The 26,295-nt window shown below is 46.6% G+C and overlaps 1 protein-coding gene and 1 long non-coding RNA gene across 2 annotated transcripts in view; one reads left to right on the top strand and one right to left on the bottom strand.

Moving 5' to 3' along the window:
* Positions 1–26,295, bottom strand: part of Adamts9 (ADAM metallopeptidase with thrombospondin type 1 motif 9) — a 189,328-nt gene that overhangs the window by 161,576 nt on the left and 1,457 nt on the right. Inside the window, exon 3 of the mRNA XM_045135846.1 lies at positions 21,817–21,979. Within this exon, the coding sequence (XP_044991781.1) occupies positions 21,817–21,979 (163 nt within the window). The remainder of the gene's footprint in view (positions 1–21,816; positions 21,980–26,295) is intronic.
* Positions 24,593–26,295, top strand: part of LOC123455309 — a 122,613-nt gene continuing 120,910 nt past the window's right edge. Inside the window, exon 1 of the long non-coding RNA XR_006633817.1 lies at positions 24,593–25,052. This is a non-coding gene — a long non-coding RNA (uncharacterized LOC123455309). The remainder of the gene's footprint in view (positions 25,053–26,295) is intronic.

The raw sequence follows: 26,295 nt of genomic DNA, 5'->3' as shown, positions 1-26,295 counted from the left end.
TATCTCAAAAACCAAAACCAAAACAAAAAAAAAGAATATTGGGCCTGGTGGCGTATGCATCCGGAATTCGTTTGCAGTGGCTGGAGGACATGGGGCTCCCATTGTCTCTGTCTGGCTCTCTTCTATCTCTCTCCGCTTGCAAATATAGAATACCAAGCCTGGGCTGAGAGAAGTCACAGCATAGGAGTCCTACTATTGGGTCATTAGGCTTTGCAGGCAAGTGCCTTAATGGCTGAGCTATCTCTCCAGCCAAAAATAAATAATTCTTAATTTCTTGACAAATATTTGGGATGAGTCTTTTCTGTTGACAACACAAAATGGGGAACCGAGTGGTGTGTAAAGGAAAGAGATGCATCAACAATGCGACTGTGGAGGCTGAAAATGCCAGATTAGGAAACTCACTTGTTCTCTTGTGAGAACATGAGGACACAGGGCACCATGGTGGCTGCCACGGTAAACTGAAGCTGCGTGTGTGTGTGTGTGTGTGTGTGTGTGTGTGTGTGTGTGGTGTGGTCTGGGGGAGGGCATCAGACTTGCTCTTAAAATAGCTCATTAGTTTTTATTTTATTTTTAAAATATTTAATTAAGTTATTTATTAGAGAGAGAGAGAGAGAGAGAGAGAGAGAGAGAGACAGACAGATAAGAGAAAAGAGAATGGGCACACCAGGGCCTCCAGCCACTGCAAATGAACTCCATACACATGTGCCCTCTTTTGTACCTGGCTTACGTGAGTCCTGGGGAATCAAACCTGGGTCCTTAGGCTTCACAGGCAAATGCCTTAACCACTAAGCCATTTCCTCAGCCCTCATTCATTTTCTTAAATATATTTTTATTTATGTATTTGAGGAGGGGCAGAGAGAGAAAGAGAGAGGGAGAGGGAGAGAGAGAAAGAAAAACTGGTTGTAACAGGGCTTTCAGCCACTGCACACAAACTCTTGTCGCATTCACCATCTTGAGCATCTGGCTTATGTGGGTCCTGGGGAATTGAACAGGGTCCTTTGCCTTTGCAGGCAAACACTTTAAGCACTAAGCCATCTCTCCAGCCCCAAACAGCTCATTCTTAAAGGCATTCACAGGGACCCAAGAGAACTACCTTAATTTCTTGCAACACCCCAACAACTCAGCAGCCCCCACCAGGCGTCACTTTTTAAAGATCCTATTGCTGCTTTCCGTGTTGCCCCACACAGAATGAGTGCCTTCCCGTGCGTGAGCCTTCCGGGGAGAAACTACAACCACACCGAGGTGCACTATGAAGTCATGACGGGACTGGCTTAGAGAAATGTATGTGTTCAGTACGAAAGACACTCAGGACATGTACAGAAGTCACTATTTTAACTATGAATGGGGAAGGCATATTCTCAGAGTCATCCAAAGGACTTGGGCACAGCAATGGACTTGGACAAGCATGTTACTGTATAATTTACAGTAGGATATTGGACAATAAAAAGTCCTGAAACACTGATCCATGCTGCTCCGTCAAAATGTTAGGCTAGATCAAAGAACTATACACAAAATCCCATATTCCCTCACTCCCTCATTATGACACGGCAGAAGAGGCAAATCCATAGATATGTAACGTAGGTGTGACTGGGGTTACATCAAAACCCTAACTGGAGCCTAGAGTTGATTATTTCAATAAAGCTAAAGAAAAGAATGCAATAAAGCACAAAAATGCACAATTCCTAACAGAACATCTCATGTCAATTCTAACATTTCTGGGAGCATTTCTTTCATACATAGTGTCTGTATCATAGAAATAATTCTGTATATCCTTTGCATGGCATGAAAATGCAGAATCCAAGTTATTTCTCCACAACCAACATCCTCTAATGTGTGGCACTCCTTGGTTTCCTATCCACCTCATATTTCCTCCTCTTGTGTTAGGAGAAACATAATTGGGTCAACTAATTTCTAACACAGTAACAGATTTGGCACCTCTCACAATGCACAGTTCAGTGGGCCTTCTGTGCACATGTGTAAGCTCAGGGTCTCATGGGTGCTACAAAGTGTTTGACCACTGGACCATAGCCTCAATCCAACTCAGTGTGATCACTACCATTACATAAGGATGAATGCTTTCATTGCCCCAACAAGAAATCTTATCTGTGGGTTGGAGAGGTGGCTCAACAGTTAAGGCGCTTGCCTGCAAAGCCTAAGGACCCAGGGTTGATTCCCCAGGACCCACATAAGTGGAGGCCCTGGTATGCTCGCTTGCTCTCTTTCTCTCAGTGCTTGCAAATTAATAAATAACAATATTAATTTATTTGAGACACAGGCACAGAGAGAGAGAGAGAGAGAGAGAGGGATGGAATGGGTGCATACTCTAGCCACTGTAAATGAACCTCAGATACATGTGCCACCATGTGCATCTGGTTTATATAGGAATTGGAGAATTGAACCTGGATCCTTAGGCTTTGCAGGCATGTGCCTTAAGTGCTAAGCCATCTCTCTAGCTCCAATAACAATATTTTTAAAAAGCATGTTCCTAGAAGCCCTAAACCTGACAGCCATCCCTTACCCTCACCCCAATGCTCAGGCCTTCACCTTTTATAACCTATGTTTTCCATCTGTGGATTTGCCTATTCTGACATGTCTCGTGGATGGGGTCACAGAACGTGCAGCTTTCTGTGTCTGGCTTCTTGGCTCTAGCTTAATGTTTCCATGTGGAAGTGCAAGTCAGTATTCCATTCCGTTCCATCACTTTTTATTGCTAAAAGGTTCATCGTAAGGAATAATGTTGGATCCAGCTGTCAGTTGGTGGACATGGACACACATAAGTTGGCTATGGGTGGATATGTGCTGGGTACTTTTGAATAGACATATAGGGACAGAACTTCTAGGTCATTTAGCGTTTTGAAGAACTACCAAATTGTTTTCCAAATGGTGACCCCATGTTCTTGCCTCTCAAAGTTCAAATAAGACCCTGACGGGGCCAAGGAGATGGCTCAGTAGGTAAAAGCAACTGCTGTGCCTGCCCAAGGACCGCTTCAATTCCGAGCTCCCACCCAGAATTCTGGCTGGGCATGGTCACACACAACTGTGACCCTGGAGCTGAGGACGGGGTGCTAGAGACAGGAGGCTCACCAGGATTTACCTGTCAAGCAGTCTACCCAGAAATCTGAGAGCTCAAGCTTCCCTGAGGTACCTTGTCCAAAGGAGATACAGTCGAAGAGCCATGGCAGAGAATACCCAAGGGCCTCCTCTGGCCTCTGCACAGGGGTGCCTGGGGTGCCTCATTGGCACATGCATGTGCATATGACCCCCCCACACCACATACACATATACTTACATACAAATCAACAAATAAGAGTTAGGGAGATGACTCAGGAATGAAAGGTGCCTGCTTGCAAAACTGCCAGCCTGAGTTCAGTTTCCCAGTACCCATGTGAAGCCAGACAATTGAAAAACCAAAACATGTGCTACATGTATGTACCTGCTATTCATTTACACTGGCAAGAGACCATGGTACATCTATACACACCACATACATATGCACATATACTTATACACACATGAAAAAATAAGGGTCAGGGAGATGGATCAGTAGTTAAAGGTGCCTGCTTGCAAAACCTGCCAGCTTGGATATGATTCCCTAGAACTCACATAAAGCCAGATAATTAAAAAGATGGTGTATATATGTATCTAGTGTTCACTTTCAGTGGCAAGAGACCATGGTACATCTATACACAAACACACACTAAGTAAATAAATAAAAATAAATACAAGGGCTGGAAAGGTGGCTTAGCGGTTAAGTGCTTGCCTGTGAAGCCTAAGGACTCAGGTTCAAAGCTCGATTCCCCAGGACCCATGTTAGCCAGATGCACAAGGGGGCACATGTGTCTGGAGTTCATTTGCAATGGCTGGAGGCCCTGGTGTGCCCATTCTCTCTCTCTCTCTCTCTGCATCTTTTTCTTTCTGTCTGTCACTGTCAAATAAACAAATAAAAATAAACAAAATTTTAAAAAAGAATAAAAACAGGACAATAAGACCTTAAGATACAAGATGTCACTTTTTCATGCCTCTGCTTTACAGGAATCTTCAAAATTTAATCACATTTACTTTGCCAACATAGCTTATAAGAAACCTGGCCTCTAATCTCTTTTTCTTTTTTTTTTTTTCTTTTTTGTTTTTGCTTTTTTGAGGTAGGGTCTCACTCTGCTCCAGGCTGACCTAGAATTCACTATGTACTCTCAAGGTGGCCTCGAACTCTTGGCAATCCTCCTACCTCTGCCTCCCGAGTGCTGGGATTAAAGGCGTGTGCCACCACGCCCGGCTCTAGATTAATCTTAAAATGGTATGTTGATTTTCCTAAGAATCAAATGCATGTCTGCCTTTCCAGAAAAGCATAGTATTTAGCAATGCAAAACCTACATTGTGCACAGAAACAAACCCAGGCAAGAAAACCTGTCTTGGGTATGGCGATGCACTCAGAATCCCAAGGGGCAGGTAGAAGCGGGAAGGTCAAAGGTTCAAGGCCAGCCTGGGTTACATGTCTTAAAACACACATGCACGCACACGTGAACCGGGTATGGTAGCATTAATCCCAGCAATCAGGAGGCAGTGGTGGAAGGATCGCTGTACATTCAAGGTCACCCTGAGACTACAGAATGAATTCCAGGTCAGCCTGGGCTAGAGTGAGACCTTACCTCGAAAAACCAAAATAAATAAATAAACAAACACACACACAATGAAAATTTGTAGTCATTTCTTTGCCTGCTGTGGCCACATCATAGGCACGGTGGCTCTCGCTGTGGTCACTAAGGCCTGAGTCAACATGGGATTTGGTCTTGATGCCGTCCCAGATGAGAGGCGACGCTCCGAGAGCACCGCACCCCTGGTGTTCTGGGGACGCACGCGCCGAGGGCGAGACGCCAGGGGGGTCGGCCTGACCACAGCCCAGCCCTGGTGACAGCTCGGCCGCCACGCCTCCCCCACCTGGCACGGGGCAGAGCCTACTTCTCCAGAGTGGCTCTGAGGCCAGCGCGGAGTTCACGCGTGCGACCTGCTGCACAGGAAGAACCAAATACATTCTGCCTTTATTTTGTTTCTGCTTTTAACCAATCATAAGATTGTAATCGGGTTAGGTCTAGAAGGAACCATTTAAGGGGGAGTGACTAAGTGTCCTTAAAAATAATTCCCTGGCTTTGAGAGTAATGATTTCAAAATGTTGTTTATTCTTATAAGTAGGACAAATGAGCAGATTGGGCCCCAGTGCCTTCCTGACACCCAATGGTACCTTACTATGGAGGAGTGGGAGAGGTGCTGAGGGCTGGGTTTCTACCTGCCTCACCATCTACAGGGGCTTTTCTGGGCCTGTTTCATGATCTCCTAAATGAGTATTAAAAAGTACCCCCTTCCATTTTAAGGGTGAGTTTGAGGTCAGCCTGAGACTATATAGTGAATTCCAGGTCAGAGAGGAACAGAAAGAGACAGAGGAGAGAGAGGGAGAGAAAACATATGGACTTATAAAATATGAGTTGAATTTAAATTTTTTTCTTGAGTACCTACTTTGCTTCTACGTTTAAAAATATAAGAGAAACCATAAAATATAAGAAAACTTGAATTCTATCTTTAAAAACATAGCATTATAAAATATTAAGCTAGCATCATTATGAAAGAGTGTGATGAGAAATTTCAATATTTGTTCATTTGTTGGTAAAATTCTTTCATCTCCCAAAGCTGTAACATGCTCATTTCATTACTAAGGAATGGGAATTATTTTTGAAAGGAAGCTGCCCTGGTTATTCACTGGTTACTCACCCAAGGGTTTCTACCAGCTGGGGCTGAGCTGAATGCTAACTTCAATGATTGGGGAGTTAATGATTACCCTGTTTTTTTGCTTTTTTTCACAAGGTTCATCAAAATGTAACCGAATTTTCCTTAAGGCATTGAGCATGACTTCATGATCTTGATGGGCTGAGGAATTGCCCAACAAGGACCAGAGGGAGAATGCAAGAGGAAAGGCGGCCTGCTCCACTTGGCCATGACCAGAGAGGAAGGCTGGAGGAATCAGTAGCTTTCCCACTTGGATCCTGGGGCCAGTCCTGCCCCAGCTCAATGTTGTCTGCCCTTCTTTGGTCAAGGTCCAGCCTGGAGGCCTCAGCTTCTCATCAATAAAAGAAGGAGAGCAATGCTTCATATCTCTGTCAGAGGAACTGAAATGGTTAATAGAAGTAATAGATAGGGTCGAGTTCCTTCAGCGCAGGGCACAGGGCCCAGGCAGGCACTGACTATCGCCGTTAAATATTTAACTTCCTAAGAATTATTATTTTTAATCAATATTATCAATATCTTTATTGGCAGTTTGGAAAATATCCACTTTCTTTTCAAAGTAATATCTTAGGATCAGGATTTCTCAAATAAAGCAATTCTATACTAGAATTTTGTAAAGAGAGTAGGGAAGACAAATGGGAGAGAAGAAAAATTTAAGGGCATGAAGAGCCGATTCCTGCTTGCAAAGAACTACCAGTACATTAAAAAGCACAGGAGGAGCCGGGCGTGGTGGCGCACGCCTTTAATCCTAGCACTTGGGAGGCAGAGGTAGGAGGATTGCTGTGAGTTCGAGGCCACCCTGAGACTCCAGAGTGAATTCCAGGTCAGCCTGGTGTAGAGTGAAACCCTATCTCGAAAAACCAAAAAACTCAACCCTGCCCCCTCCAAAAAAAAAAGCACATGAGGGCTGGAGAAATGGATCAGCTGTTAAGGCACTTGCCTGCAAAGCATAAGGACTGGGGTTCAATTCCTCAGTGCCCACATAAAGCCAGATGAACAAGGTGGCGTCTGGAGTTTGTTTGAAGGGGCCAGAGGACCTGGCAAGCCCATACTCTCTCTTTCTCTCCATCTGAATCTTCCTCTCTCTCTCTCTGTCAAATGAGTAATTCTTTTGAAAAAGTGTGTGCATGGCGGTGAGAAGACATAGTCTGACATGGAACTGACTACAGTCACTAATCTTCACTGTCAACCTGACTAGACTTGGGGTCACCTAAAAGATACTCTTTAGACATGTCTGTCTTGTTTCCAGAGAGGTTGTACCTGAGGGAGGAAAAGCCACCCTCCGTATGGGTGACCGCTCGGCAGAACTGGGCTCTGAGATGGAACTAACAGACGAAAGACAGCTGAGCATGCAAGACCATCCATCTCTCTCTCTCCCTCCTTCCTGACTTCGGATGTAAGAGGACCCCGTGCCTCTTGCTTCTGCTGCGCTGCCTCCCCGCCATGCTGGGCTGCACCCCATAAACCATAAGTCACACTGAACCCTTCTTTCCTCAAGTCACTGACTTAGAAGAAAGTTAAGAACACGTTTCAGCGGGTCAATGTGGGACCTGCCCACTTCTCAACTGGCTCTGCTAGGTAGGGAAACACACAGACAATAAAACCCAAAATGACTCCAATGCTTGCTGCCTCGGTTCTTAGTCCGATCTAAGTTCTCTATGTTCTTACAGGGACCTCAAAAGACGGGTGTGTGTGTGGGGGGGGGGGGGTTCTATTGGGATTAGAGGAATAAACAAAATGAAACATCAAGAAGAAAAATAAAGAAAACCAAAACTAGTGAAAAAACCCATGGATGTTTTGATAAAGAATCATATGCTTGAGCTGGAGAGATGGCTTAGCAGTTAAGGTGCTGGCCTGTGAAGCCTAAGGACCCAGGTTTGATCCCCCAGGACCCATGTAAGCCAGATGCACAAGGTGGCACATGCATCTGGAGGTCATTTGCCATGGCTAGAGGCCCTGGTGTGCCCATTCTCTTTCTGTCTCTCTCTCTCTCTCTCTCTCTCTATATATATATATATATATATATATGCATATATATATCAAATAAATGAATAATAAAAAAGAATCATGTGCTTTGAGAAATATGGTGGAGGAAAAACTAAGAAAGGGAATTATTACATGTGTATAAAGTTCAAATGGCTATGAATGATAACAAAGCTTAATTATTTTTCAAGGGTCTTAAGTTTCCTAGCTTTAAAAGCAAGAATGGCTCCTATATACTTTTAGGAGCAGGCTCCAAAGCTCAATTCTCTTGTCAAACTATAAGCTATGTTTACAAAAGAACAAAAAGAGCGTGTGCCCTGTGTCAAGTGCTGTATGCTAATAGTCACAAAGAGCTTCGGGCTGGGAAGATTCACTTTTGGCTAGCCTGAACCTTCCTGAACAATGTTTCTGGGAGAGTGGTTTACAAAATGTAAGTCCCATAAGATATCTTGAAAAACAAATCAATTAGGTTTGTTAAACACTTCTTACAACATAACATGCACATCTGGAACTTTCTCCATGCGCATGAGCAATGTAAAAAGCTCTGAGAAATCTTGCAAGAAAGGGACCGGTTTACATCTGTTTAACCACATCATTTGCAAATGGGAACTTTTGCAAAATTTGTTATGGGAACTTTGCCCATCCATGAGGTGGTGGGTGGGGGACGGAAGCCTCTCTGAGAAAGGACACAAGACAGTGGGACCGCGTTCATGCTCTCTCCTCTCAGGGAGAGAACATGCCCTTGGGAGAAAAAAGCCACCACTATTATGGGTCCACAGTGACACTCACTGCTAAGAGGGTCTTTTGTGCAGTTACTGTACTAAGCCCTTTGTAGAGATTAATGTGACGATGCCTTACAGCAACCCTATGTGATAGCAACTGTTACCTCCAATTCATAAATGACTCTGAGTCAGGCGTGGTTATCGCACGCCTTTAACCCCAGCAGTCAGGAGGCAGAGGTAGAAGGATCAGGTGAGTTCCAGGCCACCCTGAGACTAAATTGTACATTCCAGGTCAGCCTGAGGGACAGTGAGACCCTTATCTCAAAAAGCCAAAATAATAATAATGACAATGATAATAATAATAATGAATGTGGACTCTAAGAGGTGCTGGAAATATATATATATATATATATATATATATATATATATATTATTTTCTCGAGGTAGGGTCTCACTCTAGCCCAGGCTGACCTGGAATTCACTATGGAGTCTCAGGGTAGCCTCAAACTCACAGCAATCCTCCTACCTCTGCCTACCAAGCCCTGGAATTAAAGGTGTGTGTCACCATGTCTGGCTTGAAAAATATTTTTTAAAAATATTTTTGGGCTGGAGAGATGGCTTAGTGGTTACATGCTTGCCTGTGAAGCCTGAGGACCCTGGTTGGAGGCTTGATTCCCCGGGACCCATGTTAGCCAGATGCACAAGGGGGCGCACGTGTCTGGAGTTCGTTTGTGGTGGCTGGAGGTCCTGGCGTGTCCATTCTCTCTCTCTCTCTGCCTCTTTCTCTGTCTGTTGCTCTCAAATAAATAAATAAAATTAAAAACAAAAAAAAAATTTTAATTTGTATTTATTTTATTTGAGAGAAAGCTAGAGACAATGGTGTACTAGGATCTGTTGCCACTGCAAACAAATTCCAGATGCATGCACCACTTTGTGCTTTACATGGGTACTGGGAATTGAACACAGGTCATGAGGTTTTGCAGGCAAGTGCCTTAACCACTGAGCAATCTTTCCAGCCCCTTGAAATGCCATTTTTGAGTGTCTGTTTAGAAGACACTTCAAGATATAGGCATGGGCAAGAACTTTCTGAAAAGGACTCCAATCACACAGGAAACACCCCAGGAATTGATTGAGGACATTACATTAAATTAAGAAATGTCTGGGGGCTGGAGAGATGGCTTGGTGGTTAATGTGCTTGCCTGTAGAGCCTAAGGACCCAGGTTTAATTCTCCAGTACCCACATAAATTCAGATGTATAAGGTGGCACATACATCCGGAGTTCATTTGCAGTGGCTAGAGGCCCTGGCATGCCCATTCTCTCTCTCTCTCTCTCTCTCTCTCTCTCTCTCTCTCTCTCTCACTCTTTCTAAGATAAATAAATAAAATATTATAAGAAGAAAAAAGAAGTTTCTGTAGAGCAATGGAAATAATCTGTAGAGTGAGCAGTCATATTTCAGACAGAGGACTAATACCTAGTCTATTCAAAGAACTGTAAAATTAAACACCAAAAACAAAAAGAAAAACTGAAACTGCCAATCAACAGATGGATAATGAACTGAATGGGACTGTTCTCAAAACCATAAATGCAAATGCCAATAAATATTCATGAAATATTCAATATCCTTAACCATCAGGAAAGAGTAAGTTAAAATTACTTTGAGAGCCTATCTCACATCAGTCACAATGTCTGTGTGGTGGTTTGAATCGATGGCCCCCAATATATTCAGTGTTTTATTAGTTTGAAGTTTGCATCTGCAGCCACCTGGCTGGAGGCAGTGTCACTGGGTGGATCTTAAGGTGTGGTGGCGGGTTTCAGATGTCAATCTAAAGATACGCAAATTGTGCCTAGCTGGAGTTCCTGAAGTGTGCTGTGGCTTTTGGCTTTTTTGGCTTGTGCTTCTCTCTCTCTGCTTGGTTCTGTGAAAGCAGGCCATTGTCTTCTGCCATTATGGAACTTCCCCGGATCTGTAAGCTTCAATAAATATCCCTTCCTCCATAACTGTGCCTGGTCTGGAAGCTCATCTCAGAGAACCTGAAGCTGTCTGCCACAACCTGTCATTTAAAAAAAAAAGTAAGGGGCTGGAGAGATGGCTTAGCAGTTAAGATGCATGCCTGCAAAGCCAAAGGACCCATGCTCAAGTGCCCAAGACCTGTATAAGCTAGATGCACAAGGAGGCACACACCTTTGGAATTCATTTGTCGTGGCTGCAGGCCCTGGCACACCCAGTCTCTCTCTCTCAAATAAATAAAGAAAATAAATAGAAAAGAAAGGACAAGGAAAGCTGGTGATGCTGTGGGGATGAGGGCTCCCCAAGCACTGCTCATAGGGGTGCAGACTGGCAGTCACTGTGGAGATGAGTAGGTAAAGGTTTCTCAAAATAAGGGGGCTGGAGTGATGGCTTAGTGGTTAAGGCACTTGCTTGTGAACCCTAAGGACCCAGGTTCAATTCCCCAGTACCCGCATAAGTAAGATGCACAAGGTGGTGCATGCATCTGGGGTCCATTTGCAGTGGCTGGAGGCCCTGGCATGCCCATTCTCTCTCTCTCTCTCAAATAAATTATCTTAAAAACAATAGTTGGGTGTAATCCCAGCACTCCGGAGGCTGGGGTAGGAGGATCTATGTGAGTTGAAGGCCACCCTGAGACTACATAGGAAATTCGAGGCCAGGTGAGGACTCAAGGGGTCCTATGGTCCAATCCTGATTTCTTTTGCATGCATGCATATGTGTGGGGATGCATGTTTGCATGTGTGGGGATGCATGTTTGTGTGGAGGGGAATACATGTTTGTGTGTGTGTACAGGTGCAATATAACGTGTGTGTAAACATATGGAGGCCAGAGGAGAGCCTTGGATGTTATCCTCAGGAATGCCATCCACCTCGTCTTTGAGTAAGGGTCTCTCACAGTACCTGGAACTCACTGGGTGGGCCAGACAAGCTGGTCAGTGAGCTCCGTGGAGTCTCCTGTTTCTGCCTCCCCAGCCTTGGGATTCCAGGTGTGTGCCAACATGCTCAGCGTGCCACGTTGGTGCTGGGCACTGAACTCAGGTTCTCATCCTTGGGAGGCAAGACCTTTACCCTGAACTCCCTCCTCAGCCCAAACCTCTCTTTTTCTGCATCTACACTGGTTGATTTTGTTCAATGACATTTGCCCTCGGCACCTCATTTTCTCACCTGAAAAATGGGGATGCCTACTTGGAGGAGGGCAGAGTTCATGACTTCAGATGCATTAAGCACTAAAACAGGTTCTCAGGAGGTCACAGTTATGGTGACTTTGCTTAACATGAGCCCCGTTGTGAGGTGGAGGGAACCATGGGACTCTTGATCTCACCTGTTAGGTGATATTTCCCTGCAGCTTGTGGGTGGCCCTGTGGTCCAATGTAGGGAAAGCCAGGTCTCCTTCTAGATTAAAGAACATCTGGGCTGGAGCTCCTTAAAAAGGCCAGATCAACTCCAGGAGCATGCCTCCTAATGCTTTTTTTAAAATAAAATTATATATTTGCATATTTTTTAATAAGAGAGAGAGAGAGAGAGAGAGAGAATTGGTGCACCAGGGCCTCTAGCCAGTTCAATCAAACTCAAGATGTGTACGTCACCTTGTGTGTGTGCCTGAATCAAACTCAAGATGCGTATGTCACCTTGTGTGTGTGCACGACCTTGTACACATGTTACCTTATGCATCTGGCTTGCGTGGGTTCTGGGGAGTTGAGCCTGGGTCCTTAGGCTTTGCAGGCTAGTGTTTTGACTGCTAAGCCATTTCTCAACTCTTTAAATTTTTTTTAGGTATTTAATTATTTTTATGAGAGAGAGAGAGAGACTCCCAATGCTTTTGCTACACCAGTCTCCAGGCTTGCAGGCAGCAGGACAATGGCTCTGCACCGCAGGGCTTACAGCAGAAACCCTTCCTCATCCCAGGGGCCTTTGCACTGTCCTGAAGACCCAGGTTCGGTTCCCCAGTACCCATGTAAAGCCAGATGCATGTGTCTGGAGCTGTGGCCCTGGCACACCAATTCTCTCTCTCTCTCTTTCTCTCTCTCTCTCTCTCTCTCTCTCTCAAATAAATAAATAAAATATTTTGTAAAAATCTACAAAATCCCAATCAAACCAAGTCTATGGAAAATTTCCCACCCTGCTAGTGGGATTGCAGAATGGTGAGACATAAGTTGGTCATTTCTGATCAAGTATGTAGACATTTACCAACATCACCCAGCAATTTCTCTCCTAGGCACTTATGCAACTGAAACATATCTGTAGTCATGCAAAAATATGTTCATCAGGCTGGAGAGATGGCTCAGTGGTTAAGGCACTTGCCTGCAAAGCCAAAGGATCCCAGGTTCAAATCCCCAGTACCCATGTAAACCATACACACTAGGTGGCAAATGCATCTGAAGTTCATCTACAGTGGCTGGAGTCCTGGTGCTGTGCCCATTCTCTCTATCTGCATCTTTCTCTCTCTGTCTCTCACTCTCTGTCATTCCCTCTCACTGTCACATAAATAAATAAATAATTTAGAAACTATGTTCATAGAGGTGGCTCGCCAGTTAAGGCACTTTCCCCCAAAAGCCTGATGACCTGAGTTTGATTCCCCAGTGTGCAGGAAGATACACAGGGCGGTACATGCATCTGAAACTTGTTTGCAGTGGTTGGAGGCCCTGGCGCACCCATTCTCAATCTGCTTGTAAATAAATAAAAAGTTTAAAAAATAAGCACATAAGGGATTATGGTGTTTTCCTTTACAACAGTAAAAAATCCATGCCCCCTAAGTATGTGATGGGTAAAAACAGAGCAACATGTCTATAAGACAGAACACTACACGGCAAGGAGAAAGGCTGAGTGGCTGGCAGAGAAATAAAAGCAGCAAGGTTGGTGAGTCTCCTAAGGACTGACTGGACTGATGCGATGCAGAGGATATTTTGGAAAAGATGAGGGCATGAGATGCCATGATGTCACATGAGCAGCAAACGAGGTGGGGAGAGAACCAATGACAGAGGACACGCCGCTGCGCAGAAGGTGTGTCCTGACATAAGACAGGAAAGGCGACATTAGGAAATGCTAGTGAACTATGAGGAGAGCAGAGAAATTCTGAACCAACATCAGACTTAGCTTGAACAGTCTCCGCAGGCCAAGTGCATTTTTTTTTGTTGTTGTTTTGGTTTTTCCAGATAGGGTCTTGATTTAGCCCAGGCTGAGCTGGAATTCACTACCTAGTCTCAGGTTGGCTTTGAACTCACAATGATCCCCCTATCTCAGCCTCCCAAGTGCTAGGATTAAAGTGTGGGCAAACACACCCAGTACCAGCTATGTTTTTAAATGCCCTGTTTTGACTGCCACGTGAGATGGAGCAGCCCAGGAGAAAATGCGACACCAGCATTCTCTTCAAGTTGGTCCTGCTTTCTCTGCTCCCTCTTTTGCTTAAGGATTTTTAAAATCAGTATTTTTACTTATTTACTTGCAAGAAGAAAGAGGTAGAAAAGAGAGAGAGAGAGAGTGAGAAAATAGGCACGCCAGGGCCTCCAGCGGCTGCAAACGGACTCCAGACGCATGCGCCACGTTGTGCATCTGGCTTTACGTGGGAACTGGGGAATCCAACTCAGGTCGTGAGGCTTTGCAGGCAAGAGCCTTAATCACTGAGCCATCTCTCCAGCCCTCCAGCTCCCTCTGAAAGGCCATCAGGCCCTGCACCTTCCACCACCTATCTATCTCCGTGACCCTCTGAAGGCTTTCTGTTTACTAAGGACTGGCAGTTGCATAGACCAGCCATGTAGACCCCAAAACACACATGGGGAAACTCGCCCTAACCCACTCACCCAGGAATGACCAGAGTAACAATGGCTGCAGTCTCATTATCGAAAGCCCCAAGCTCCAGGATAGAAAGTCTGGAATTCAAAATCGCCATGGCATGATAAAACAGCCCCTTAGGAAGCTACCTGGCTTACAGAAATTCTTCAATACCTTTCTTTGGAAACGGACTCATCTGACCAAGGGTCTCATGGATCCTGGTTAACCCCTCAGAGCTCTTATGGACCCTGTGTCAGCTTTTTCCTTGCTCTACCCCTCCCCTGAGTCTCCCAGAGCACTGGAAGGGGGTTCTGGGGTGCACCCCAGCCCAGCCATGCTGATTCTCACTTCACAAGAGCAAAAGGCTTAGAGGAAAGGGGGCTGCCTTGAGTCAAGGGGGAGGCAAGCCTAAATCATTACTAGGCACCCACCAGCTGTCCCCTCAGGGTACACTGAGCACTGTCTCTCACTCTTTTGGGGCCCAACTCACAGGGCAGCTAATCTGACCAGCAAATCTATGCTATATTATTAATGGGCTCCCAGGGGTTAATGGGTAACATGCAGGCACACCAAGGCAGGCCTGGGGAGTCATTAGCATCTGGGTGGGAATGGAGCGCCAGGCAGAAACTGTGGGCTGGCCACGCTGCACTCCTGTGAGCCAATAAAAGTCATATGGAAACGGTTGAATTCACAAAGGGAGATGCCAGAAGTGTGGGTGTTGTGGGTAATGGTGAGCTTTGTGTGATCGTGGGCAAGCCTCCTTCTGAACTTCTGTGTCTCACTTGCCTCCTCGGCCAAAGGGAGGCTGAGGAGGAATGAGGGATGTGATCTAGAAAGTCCTGGGCTATACCGGAAATGCACCTGGGCAAAGCAGATGCGAACCAAACTAGGTTGCTCTGAGAACTTCAGTTAGAAAGGGTTTGCTGACAGGCCTTGGTGGCGCCTGTCTGTAATCCCCACATGCAGGAGGCTGAGGCAGGGGGATCACTGTGAGTTCATCTGAAGCTACCCTGGGCTACAGAGTCAAGCCTGGGCTGGAGTGATATCTTGTCTAAGAAAAAAGAGGAACAGGGAGGGGGAATAAAGGGAGAGGGAAGGAGAGACTAAATAGTCAATCCAAGACTGTTTTAATTGGGGGAATTTAGTTGAGCTGAGACTTAAAAACTCAACTTTGAGCAGCCACGAGTATCCCAAAGAAACAGATACAAGACAAGGTTTTTATCTGTCTCATTACTGAAACACATAAAATTAAATGATAATAATAATAGCAATGTTAGTGATAGTGGTAATAATAATAATAAAATCTAGCAACCCCCATTCCCGGGAACTGATCTTGCATTGGCTATGACAAGAGATTAATGGAAAATGCTATTACGTAACTGCAAGCCACTAACTCCCATTTTGATTTACCTGAAAACCCAGTTTTTATTTATTTATTTGAGGGAGAGAAAGAGGCAGATGGAGTGAGTGAGAATGGGCACACTGAGGTCTCTTGCCGCTGAAAATGCTCCAGATGCACACACCGCTTTGTGCATCTGGCTTTACATGGGTACTGAAGAACTGAACCTAGGAGGTCAGGCTCTGCAAGCACTTTTAACTGCTGAGCCATCTATTCAGCCCACCTGCATTTTCTTGTTACAAAAACATTGCAGAATCATTCCAAGAAAGTAAAACCACACAAAAATGTAAACTCTATGAGTAAAGATTGCCTAGGTCCCTGGCAACCAGGAATAGTTACCCTCAATCACATTTATGCCAAAGATCTATTTCTTTACACACACAAACACACACACACACACACACACTGCACTTTTTTCTGGGCACAAGCTGAGGTCACATAGTTCATTCTGGGTCATCTGCCTATATTCACTTCCTATGAACAGTCGTGTCAGTTACCATAAATTGATCCCATCATAGTATATTTCCAACATAATGTATTAATCTATCCTTGTCCTGGAGACACTTGCTTACAGTTCTCTTTGACAATAACACAGCACCAAGTAGATCATAAACACCTGGAAACAACTGTCAATTACTCCCTTAGAAGTGGCCTTGGTGGGTTGAGGAACATATAATTCTAAATGCCCCCAGAAACAAAAACATCTGTTCTTGCTGCTATGGGGGGGGGCAGAAATTTCAGTGAAAGGAAGGCAGGGTTGGAGTCGTGGATAGGCACCAGCCTCTCATTTGCTCTCCTCTTTGGACCTTTCTCTCCCTCATTTAGCTGGTGGCCTGACCAGCTCATGGCTAGGAATCCACCTTCCTATGAAAGACTCAGGGTCAGAGCAGGCCTTGGGCTCTCAATGAGAAGCACGAAGTAACTTGCAAAAGCAACGCCCTCTTCTGAGGGCGTCCCCACAGCCTGCCACTTGTCCCCGCACCACTTGAGGAGAGGGACAAGTGGGCGGTGGACTCAGGGAACTGCATTCACTGGGGAAGAGATACTGCAAGTCACGGGACATGCTCTACCTTCCACCCTGAACCCCAAACAAGCAGAATGAAAAAAGACAGAGAAGTCTTGGTCCTCAAAATGCCACCCACCTTGTTTTTGAGACAGAGTCTCTATCTGGCCTGCAGTTCATCAAGTAGGCTGGTCAGGGATCCCTAGGGATCCGCCCTCTGCCTCCGCAGTGCTGGGATTATAGGCGTGCGCCACCATGCCTGACCTTTTCACCCGTGTTCTCGGGATTGAACTCAGGTCCTCATGCTTGCTCTGCAACAATTTTACCAGCTGAGCCATCTCCCCAGGCCTCAAGACCCACGTGTGGCCATAAAACGGGAACAAGCTCCACTGGGCAGAGGAGACAAGTGGATTGACGGTGTCCTCGGCCATGCCAAGGGCTTGGAGGGTAACCCTGGGCACAGCCCATCATCACTTTACAACCTGGCTACCTACCACGAAGCTGTAAGCAATAGATTTTGGGTTTGGCAGTACCAATTTGCCCTTCTCGTACCACGGTGTTTTGTTTACAATGTTTTTTTCCAGATCTTCCACGCAGTGAATGCCTGTCTTCTGTTAAACACCGCCCTGGGGGACTTCATACTTAGCCCTGAACACAACTTTGGAAGGGCAGCGTTATTTTTACTTTATATTATAACATGTGCTTGAGGTCATACAATAAACAAGAGAGGGCTTTTTGTTTTTATTTTTCAAGGTAGGATCTTGCTCTAGCCCAAGCTGACCTGGAATTCACTAAGTATTCTCAAACTGGCCTTGCACTCAGAGTGATCATCCTACCTCTGCCTCCTGAGTGCTGGGATTAAAGGTGTATTCCACCATACCCGGTCAATGAACAAGGGCTGAGACAATTTCTGCTGTTTTTCCTCATGGCTCGGGAGGTGCCTTGGCGGCAGAATGAACATGTGAATGCAGAGTGAATGCATAAATGGATGTATGGTGGTGTATCTTCCTTAATAAATCTACAGAATTTCTCTGACATTGGGCTCCTTTACATAGCTTTTAACTAAATGACCTCAGAATCTTTTTCTGAAAATGAACCTCTAACAAGAATGAGAAAGGAGGGGCTGGAAAGACTGCTCAATGGTTACAGGCACTGGCTTGCAAAGCCTGATGGCCTGGGTTTGATTCCCCAGGACCCACATAAAGCCAGAAGCACAAGTGAAACATGTGTCTGGAGTTCTTTTGCTGGAAGCCCTGGTGTGCCCATTCCCTTTCCATCTCTTACTTGCAAATAAATAAATATTTAACAAAAATAATGAGAAAGGAGGGGCTGGAGAGATTGCTCAATGATTAAAAGGCACTGACTTGCAAAGCCTGCTGGCCTGGCTTTGATTCCCCAGTACCCAAATAAAGCCAGGTGCACTATGTGATGCATGCATCTAGTTTGTTTTCATCAGCAGGATGCCCTGGTGTACCCATTCTCTTTCTCTCAAATAAATAATAAATAAATATTTCAAAAGGTAATCAGAAAGAAGCAAGCTCTACAATCCTTCTATATGCAGTGGCGTAATAGCCAGGTGGCCTGCTTACCCAGAATCCCAACAGTTCCAGCTACTGAAGGGTTACACCCAGCCCTGCAGGGGGGCTTCCAGAAGCAAACCCCAAGTTTGGGCAAGGGCAAGTTCCAGCAAGTCCCGCTAATACACAAGTTATTGCTACTGCAACCAACTCACTTCCCAGCCTGCAACTTCCATTTCCTTCACTGTGTAGCCCCGCAGTGCCGGACTAGACCTGGCTGCTAAGGGTTTCTTCCAGCTCCGGCAGAGACCAGAACAGTCTAGAACACATTGCCATGGAAGGTCCAGTCTGGCATGGGTCAGACGCTGTCCAGCTTTCTTTAGAATTGACCAGCTTGAGCACCAACTCTCATATTTAGCTGAGCATGGGAACCACTTGGGCACTGACCAAAACAACGCCATCAAATGTGCCTGGGAAATAAGTTGGTTGGTTACTTTGTTTTAAAGGAATATGTATTTGCAGGAGGGTCTTGAAAATCTACAGAGGGTTGCTAGATGTCACCAGTCCCGGGTCTTGGTTGGACGGGCACACACTGAGCAGGATGGGCACTAGACACATCCCTTTTCCTCTCTGAGAAGAAACGCCACTTCCCATCCCCACTGCTGCTCACTCCCTGCATGAAGGCTACCTGGTTCCAGATGCTTCCATGAGCTGCTGCTCCATCCCTCCAATGATGCTGCTGACTTGTGCCACATTCCAAAGTTCCTTCCAACTGTCCTGAGCCTCCTGCATCTGAATTCAAAGAAGGGGTGCAGAAGCAGCTGCAAGAGAACCACAGTGGCAAGTCCAGCAGCACCCTCTGGAAGAGCCAATCTAACTGCCAGGCTCCCGTGAGAAGCCAATTAAAACTTCCGGGGTTCCTGGGCTGGAGAGATGGCTTAGTGGTTAAGGAGCTTGCCTGCGAAGCCTAAGGACCCATGTTCGACTCACCAGGTCCCACATAAGCCAGACTCACAAAGTGATGTGTCTGGAGTTTGACTGCAGTGGCTGGAGGCCCTGGCAAGCCAAGTTTCTCTTTCTTAAAAAAAAAAAAAAAAAAAAAAAAAGAGTCAATCTAAGACAGGCTCCTGACAAAAGCCAGGCTCCTGGAAGAGCCAATCAAAACTGTCAGGAAGGGCCAATCAAAATGGGAAGAGTCAATCAAAACTGTCAGGAAGAGCCAATCAAACTGGGAAGAACCAATCAAACCTGCCAGGCTTTGAGCTTGGGAAAAGCCAGTTAAAAATGGTCCCACATAAGCCATATGCACATGGTGGTGCATGTTCCTGGAGTTCCTTTGCAGTGGCTAGAGGCCCTGACTTCCCCATTCTCTCTCTCTCTCTCTCCTCCTCACCCCCCCCACCTACCTCCCCCCCCCCTGCCTCTAGGTAATAAATAAATAAAAATAAATCTTTAAAAAAGCCCAAACTCTCAAGCTCCTGATTCATCACACAGGTCATGTTTATGTTTAAAAAATGACCTTTAGGATTTTCTTGAATGATAGTGTTAACCTTTCTGTTGCCATCTCCCTCCCAGGTACACTGCTGTACAGTTCAAACGGTTCTTGGAGAAGGTGAACAGGATGAGGATTTTCTCTGGACGGGCTGAGAAGGCCTTGAGCGGAAGACACCACCTGTGAGTACCATTCTCTTTACCAGACAGGAGGCAGAGGAGTATGCCTACTTCATACATCCATGGTAAAGATGATGTGAACTGGTACAGCTATCCAGTGACAATCTAAAATAAAACAGTGGTCACTGGGGGCCACTCGGGGACAGGAGGGCATCACAAGCATCAGTGTTCAATGAATTCATTGGTAAGTAAATGATGTCAGTATCTTTTGGGCATGTATTAACTAGACACTGAAAAATTAAGTCTTTCCTTTCTATCTAATGGTAGGGCTCATAAATACATGTTTCAAATATGTACTTGCTAATACAGATTCAGGAAATCAAAAAGAAAACTTCAATGATCTTACTAGTTTGGGAGGAAAAAAAAAGAGATAGAATGTTTTAACTGTTAAACTTGCTGGAAGCCAGCAGCCTTAACCCTACATATGATCAGCCCTTGGCATACTGTTTCTGAGTAAAACCACCCAACACTAACCTTTTGGTTCTTTGTTTCCCCCCTTTTTAGATGGGCCCTCACTGTGTAGACCAGGCTTTCCTGTAACTCACAGTGTAGCTCAGACTGACTTTGAACTCATGATCCTCCTGCCTTCAACTTCTGAGTGTTGGGTTTCCAGATGTGCACCACCATGCCTGGCCTCTTTGGTGCTTGAGAGACTAAGTGGCTGGCAACTTCAGATATATTCCATCGAGCCCAGATGGTAAGGACGCAGAGACAGATGCAATTAAGCCAGAAGACCTACACATTTACATTTGACAACTCCAGATTCAAACAGCTGTCATCATCTTTCATCAAAGAATTCACATTAGAAAGAATATTTCTAAGAGGGAACAAGACAGCAGACACTGTCATTGCAGAAAAAATCCAGATACAGGCAGAATAGGAAAAAACAAAACCAAAAAAAAAAAAAAAAAAACCTTTTGAAATCATTTGAAGAGAAAAGATGTCATGTTGGTTTTGCAAGGAACTACCAGAAATCTCTGAAGGGTTATTTAATTTGTTGAAGCAATTTTTACCAAGAAAAAGTATTCCATTCCACACACAGGAAGTCTACGAAGTTTTAAAATGCCATCTTAACAGCCATTTTGAGACCCCAAAACCACCTGAAGGATGATGGCTGCCCATAAGCTATCTCCAGGTAGAATGTAGCCAGGCCCCAAGAAAGGGAGGGTCTGCTATGTTCCTGAGATCCAAAGACGCAGACCAGTACACATTCCCTATGTTCTTGCACACAATACATCCCTGACAATGGGCCCACACTTCAGCACAGAGTGGAGAGCGCAAGATCTGCTCAGAATTGCATCCAAGCAACACCATTCACAGAGCCATTCCCAAAGTTCTTAAAACCATGGGACCTTAGCATACTTAAACCTGCTAGGAAAATTCAGTTAAGGCACAGAAAGTCTTGTGAGTTCACTTATAGGACTTAAAAAAAATGACCCAACACACATTTAAAACACACACACACACACACACACACACACATGAGGTTGGGGAAAATGGCTCAACAGTTAATCCCTTGCTTGGAAAGCTTACAGGCCTGGGTTTAATTCCTTAGCACCCATGTAAAGCCAGGTGCAAAGTGGTGCGTGTGTCTGGAGTTGGTTTGCAGCAGCAAAAGACCCTGGCGCATGCACACATACACACAAACACATTTTAAAAATTAAAATGAAAAGCTACTCAAAATCCAGCAGTGAAACCAAATGGGTAGAAGACAGGCAACGGCTGCGTTTTCAGCCTCCAGAGATGACATCAACTCTGCCCACAAAGGGACAGGAGTCACTATTTTCTGAGTTTGTGCAACATTTGACAAGTTGCCTGACCTCGCTGTGGTTCCATCAGTCCGAGAGAGTATAGCAACCTCGTGGGAAGACTGAGTTAGCCACAGTGTCTGTGGCCACATACTGCAAATCCACGTAAGATGGACGTGAACCCATGCCAAAGCCGCTGGCTCTACTTAAGCAAGAAGCAAGTACCTGGGGTGTCACAGGCACGCTTTCCGGCCGAGGGCTCCCTCCGCGGAACACGGTGCCTGTAAATGATGTGAGGCTTCTTTTCTTCCTCCTCATCCTCTTGTTCATCCAGGGACATCAGCGGTTCAATGAAATAGTCCCCATCATAGGACCGGAATGTGCCCAGCTGCAAAGGAAGAGATGAGAGGTTGACTGATCATAACTCAGCCAAAGAGGGAGAAAAACAAAACAAAAGAGTTGGACGATTCCAAGTAGAGACAGGACCATTTCATACCACCGCTTCTGAAGACTGAAGGTGTCGGGACATATGGGGAGAGGTGGCTCATCGTCACTCTTTGCCATCTCGGTACCCTGTCTCATTATTGAAATTTGCTGCACCCACTCTCCCAATCTAGCCTTTCCTGGGTGCTCCACTTCCAACCCGATTGTTACTAGAGGCTATTGGAAGAGTGTATGAGGCTGTAGCTGTCTGGAAACTTAGGAATAAGTGTGAGCCTCTAAGAACCCTTCTTGCTTGTTCAAATACATAAGACACATGCAGGATACAATGAACTCAGCATGGTGCCATCTGCCACCCTGGCACATAGTCTTTTCCCTTGCCAGCAGCAGACTAATGTGCTACAAGGTTTCAGTGTTGGAATACCCAACTTCTAGGCCAGCTCCACACCTGCCCTCCCCAAACATGTTTCGGAAGTGCTCTGGGCTCTAGCATGTTATAGTTAATTGGAGGTAAAGGTGCTCTCTCTAAAGGACAATTGTGCAGATGAAATGTGACAAGGGAAGCCCTGTGCTTAGTAACATGCTGGACACCTACTAAGGCTTAGGACTGAGGGGTGGGTTTGGCATTACTAGTGTCAGCCTGAAGCCACCAGGAGACACTTTGCAAAGATTACTTTTTCTGCTCTCTCTCCTCCTTACATGCCTACAAGTTTATTCATTTATTTATTGGGGGGGGGGGGAGAGAATGACATGCCAAGGCCTCCTGCCACTGCAGATGCATGTGCCACCTTGTGCATCAGGCTTACGTGAGTCCTGGGGAATTGAACCTGGGTCCTCCGGCTTTGCAGGCAAGCACCTCAACCACTAAGCCATACCTCCAGCTCCATGTCTACAAGTTTTGCAAATGATCGATGATGCCTCAAGCTTGAACCACCAAAACCAAACACTTCAGGTGCTCAGAGGGTGGTGTCTCGGGGGGTACAGAAACCAAGTTCTCCTGGCCTGGCCTCCACTGTCATGCTTCCCACACTGGAGAACAGCCAGAAGCCTTCTTCTATCACTCCATGGACACACAGAAATGACTGTTACAGAATTCTGGGGTTGACTGCTGCCTTAGCATACTCCAGTGCTGATGAGAAATAAAAAGAACTGTGTATAGGGGGTGGGTCGTGGACCCCAAATCTTTTCTACTGCAAGCACACCTGTGGTTAGCCCACACCCTAAACGACAGGTTAGTCACACCCTAAGCACAGGAGAGACGCAGTGGACCAGGAGGGGAGCAGAGAGATGAGACCTTCTGAAAGACTCTGGAGAGTGGCCTGGGGAAGAGGAGGCGAAATTAAAGGATACCTTAAAAGAAGAGTATTTTGGGCTGGGAATATAGCTTGGTGGTAGATATCTTGCCTGCATGTACAAGACCTGGGTTCAGGCCTCAGCACCAGCCCTCCCTCCACCAGCCAGAAAATAATAAAGATAAAATAAAAGGTATGGTTTGAACATGAGAATCTAAGTAAAAGAATTCAGCAAAGGGACTGGAGAGATGGCTTAGCAGTTAGGATGCTTGTCTGTACAGCCTAAAGACCTGGTTTCAATTCCTCAGTACCCATGTAAAGCCAGATGCACAAAGTGGCACGTGTGTCTGGAGTTTGGTTACAGCGTTCATTCTCTCTCCGACTGCTTCTCTTCTCTCTCTGCTTGCAAATAAATAAATACAATTTTATAAAAAGAATTTAGAAAAGCAAGCATACAACCAACTACCTGCTGAAATACAGATTTCAAAGGAAAAATCAATGAGATGAAAGTGGACAAGGGGCCATGTAAGGGGTGAGAGGACCTTAATGTCAGTGGCTTTAAATACTTGATGTAGGAGATTAAGATGGGTTGCTAGGATGTGGAGAGCTAAGTCAGGTATGTAAAACACTGGGTTTCCCTGGGTTAAATGTTATCACGCGCGTTTTGCTACGGTGTAACAGGGATGGAAAAAAAAAAATACACCTGGAGAAGAGGCGGGTGGGTGGAAGCAGGTTTTTGACCACAGTTCCAAGAAGAGGAAGAGACAGGAAGGCTGAGGGACAATTGTTCGGAGAGATGGGGTTCAGCCAACATGGTACCTGATGGCTGGAGGGGTGGCATGGCCAGCTCTTAGGGAGTGAGAAATGACCTGGGTCACACAGGGGGAATATCATTATGTCACGATTGCTACAGAAATGCTAAGTCTTGGGAGGAAAGAAAATTTTCAGATGGAAGACCAACGGGGCAGGAAATACGAAGTGCCTGCAGGCATTATCTTTAGGACACAAGCAGGCCCTTTCCTCTCCTCCCCCCCCAAAGAGTCATGTTGCAAATTACATGCCTTACAAAGGGGTTAGCACAGTCCAGACGGCGGTTTCCTAAGAAGCCCCAATTCTCAGTTCTCAGTTCCCAAAGGGACCACGTGTGCTGCGTAACCACCTAAAACCACCAATAGAAATTAAGGTCCTTCCAGCAAAATATTTATACAACTGCCGGGGCCTCTCAGATCCGGCGGGTGTGGAGGCGGGGAGAGGGGAGGAGTAGACTATTCACCAACGATGCACACACACGGCCCTAGGTCCCGGAATTGGGGGTTACTGCCATAAAGTACAGGGGTGCGCTGATGGTCTGGGGGAGGGGAGGGTCACTCGCATGACATCGGTATACCTAGGCGGTCACCTCTCAGGAGCCAGAGGCATTCCAAGGTCCAGTGGAGGTTTGAGGCAGGGATGACTCCACGAAGCATCCCCCTCCCCTGCCCACACAGAGGTCTCCGCCTACCTACCCTTCATCAATTTCAACAACGCACTTTGGAGACGCGAATGCCTGCAGTTCAGCTGGGCGGTAAAAGGGGTCACCCCTCCCCTCTTCCCCCCAGTCTCCAGGCTGACCTCGCTCCCACCCCGTCCTTCCCGTGGAAGACCCAAAGGATGCCGCCTCCAGTCCTGGAATTTAAGGCTTAAGAACTAGCCGCGTGCAAGTCGAGGGGCGCAGCCGAGAGTCCCCGGGTGAGTACTCAAGCGACCCCCCCCCCACTTAGACAAGGTGACGAGGGTAGTATTGGGGACTCAGACGAGAGTTAAATGACTTTCCCACCCACTTGCGCATCCGGCACGGCGGCGCAGAGCCGAGAGCCAGTAGCGGGAAAGTGTCTGCGTCACAAGAGCGTGGCCGAAACGCACGTTGCTTGGGAAAGTCAGGGACCACCCTCTTGGAAGACAGAGCATTGCCACAGACCCTCCTCCTCAACAGTCGCGGAGAGAGGGGACTGCCGTCGAGTTGATCGCAATGGGGAGGGGGCAATGGAAGGGTTCAGGAAGTAGGGGACCCGGGTACCAAGTTGGATCCCCAGTGCAAAGTACATTTGGGGGGGCAGCTCAGGGTGGTGTCCCCTAGGGCCCATCCTCTGGGGGGGGGGACTTGCACGTTTATCCCTCCTTCCAGCTCCCTGGATCCACCGTGGGTTCCAGAAAATACGGAATCCTCTCTGGGCAGCCTCTCCGGGGCCCTTTCCCCCCCTATCCCTGCGTCTGAGGCCACCCCGCCAGCAGGGTGCAGAGTCGGACTGCGTAGCAACACCCCCACCCGGTCGCGGCAGCTTCCACCCGAAATCGCCCGGGGTGGAGGCCGAGGCTCCGCCTTTTCCCTCCGCCCTCTGAGCCCTGGGCCCACCCTTCCGTTCCCGGGACGGGACCTGCTCCCTGTCAATCCGGTTGAGTTTCCAAATTCCTTGCACGTGATAAAAGGCCCCGAGAGAACGCGGGACACTTAAGATTACGCACAGGCGTCCGCAAGCCACACACACACACACACACACACACACACACACACACACACACACGGAAACTCCCAGAGTCCCGGTGCCCGGGGGATGGTCAGACCACATCCCCGACTCTTGCACGCGCCAATGAGGAGTCAGATCAGCCAGGCGCTCAGCTGCTCCGCTCCGGGGCGGCCAAGCTGGCTCTGAGAATTCGCTACTGCAGCAACTCTTGCCTGAGTTTGGAAACTTGGCTTGAAAGCGTCCGGGGCTGCGCCGAGCTGAGCCCAATCCCGGCCCTAGACAGCTCGAGGGCATCCGCGACCCTCCCGAGCTGGCTGCGCGCGCTCCTCAACCGCGCAGAGCGCACGCACCCCGCGGGTGGTCCCCCCCCCCTCACCAACTCCAAATCCGCGGACCTCAGCCAGCTTCTGTTATTTAAAGCCACAGCGGAGACTCGGTGCAGGAAGAGGGTTCAGGCTAGGGCGCAA

This window comes from Jaculus jaculus, chromosome 16, assembly GCF_020740685.1.
Source record: "Jaculus jaculus isolate mJacJac1 chromosome 16, mJacJac1.mat.Y.cur, whole genome shotgun sequence".
NCBI classification, from domain to species: Eukaryota; Metazoa; Chordata; class Mammalia; order Rodentia; family Dipodidae; genus Jaculus; species Jaculus jaculus.
Note: the sequence above shows the minus strand (reverse complement) of the source record. Positions and strands in the feature narration are given on the sequence as shown.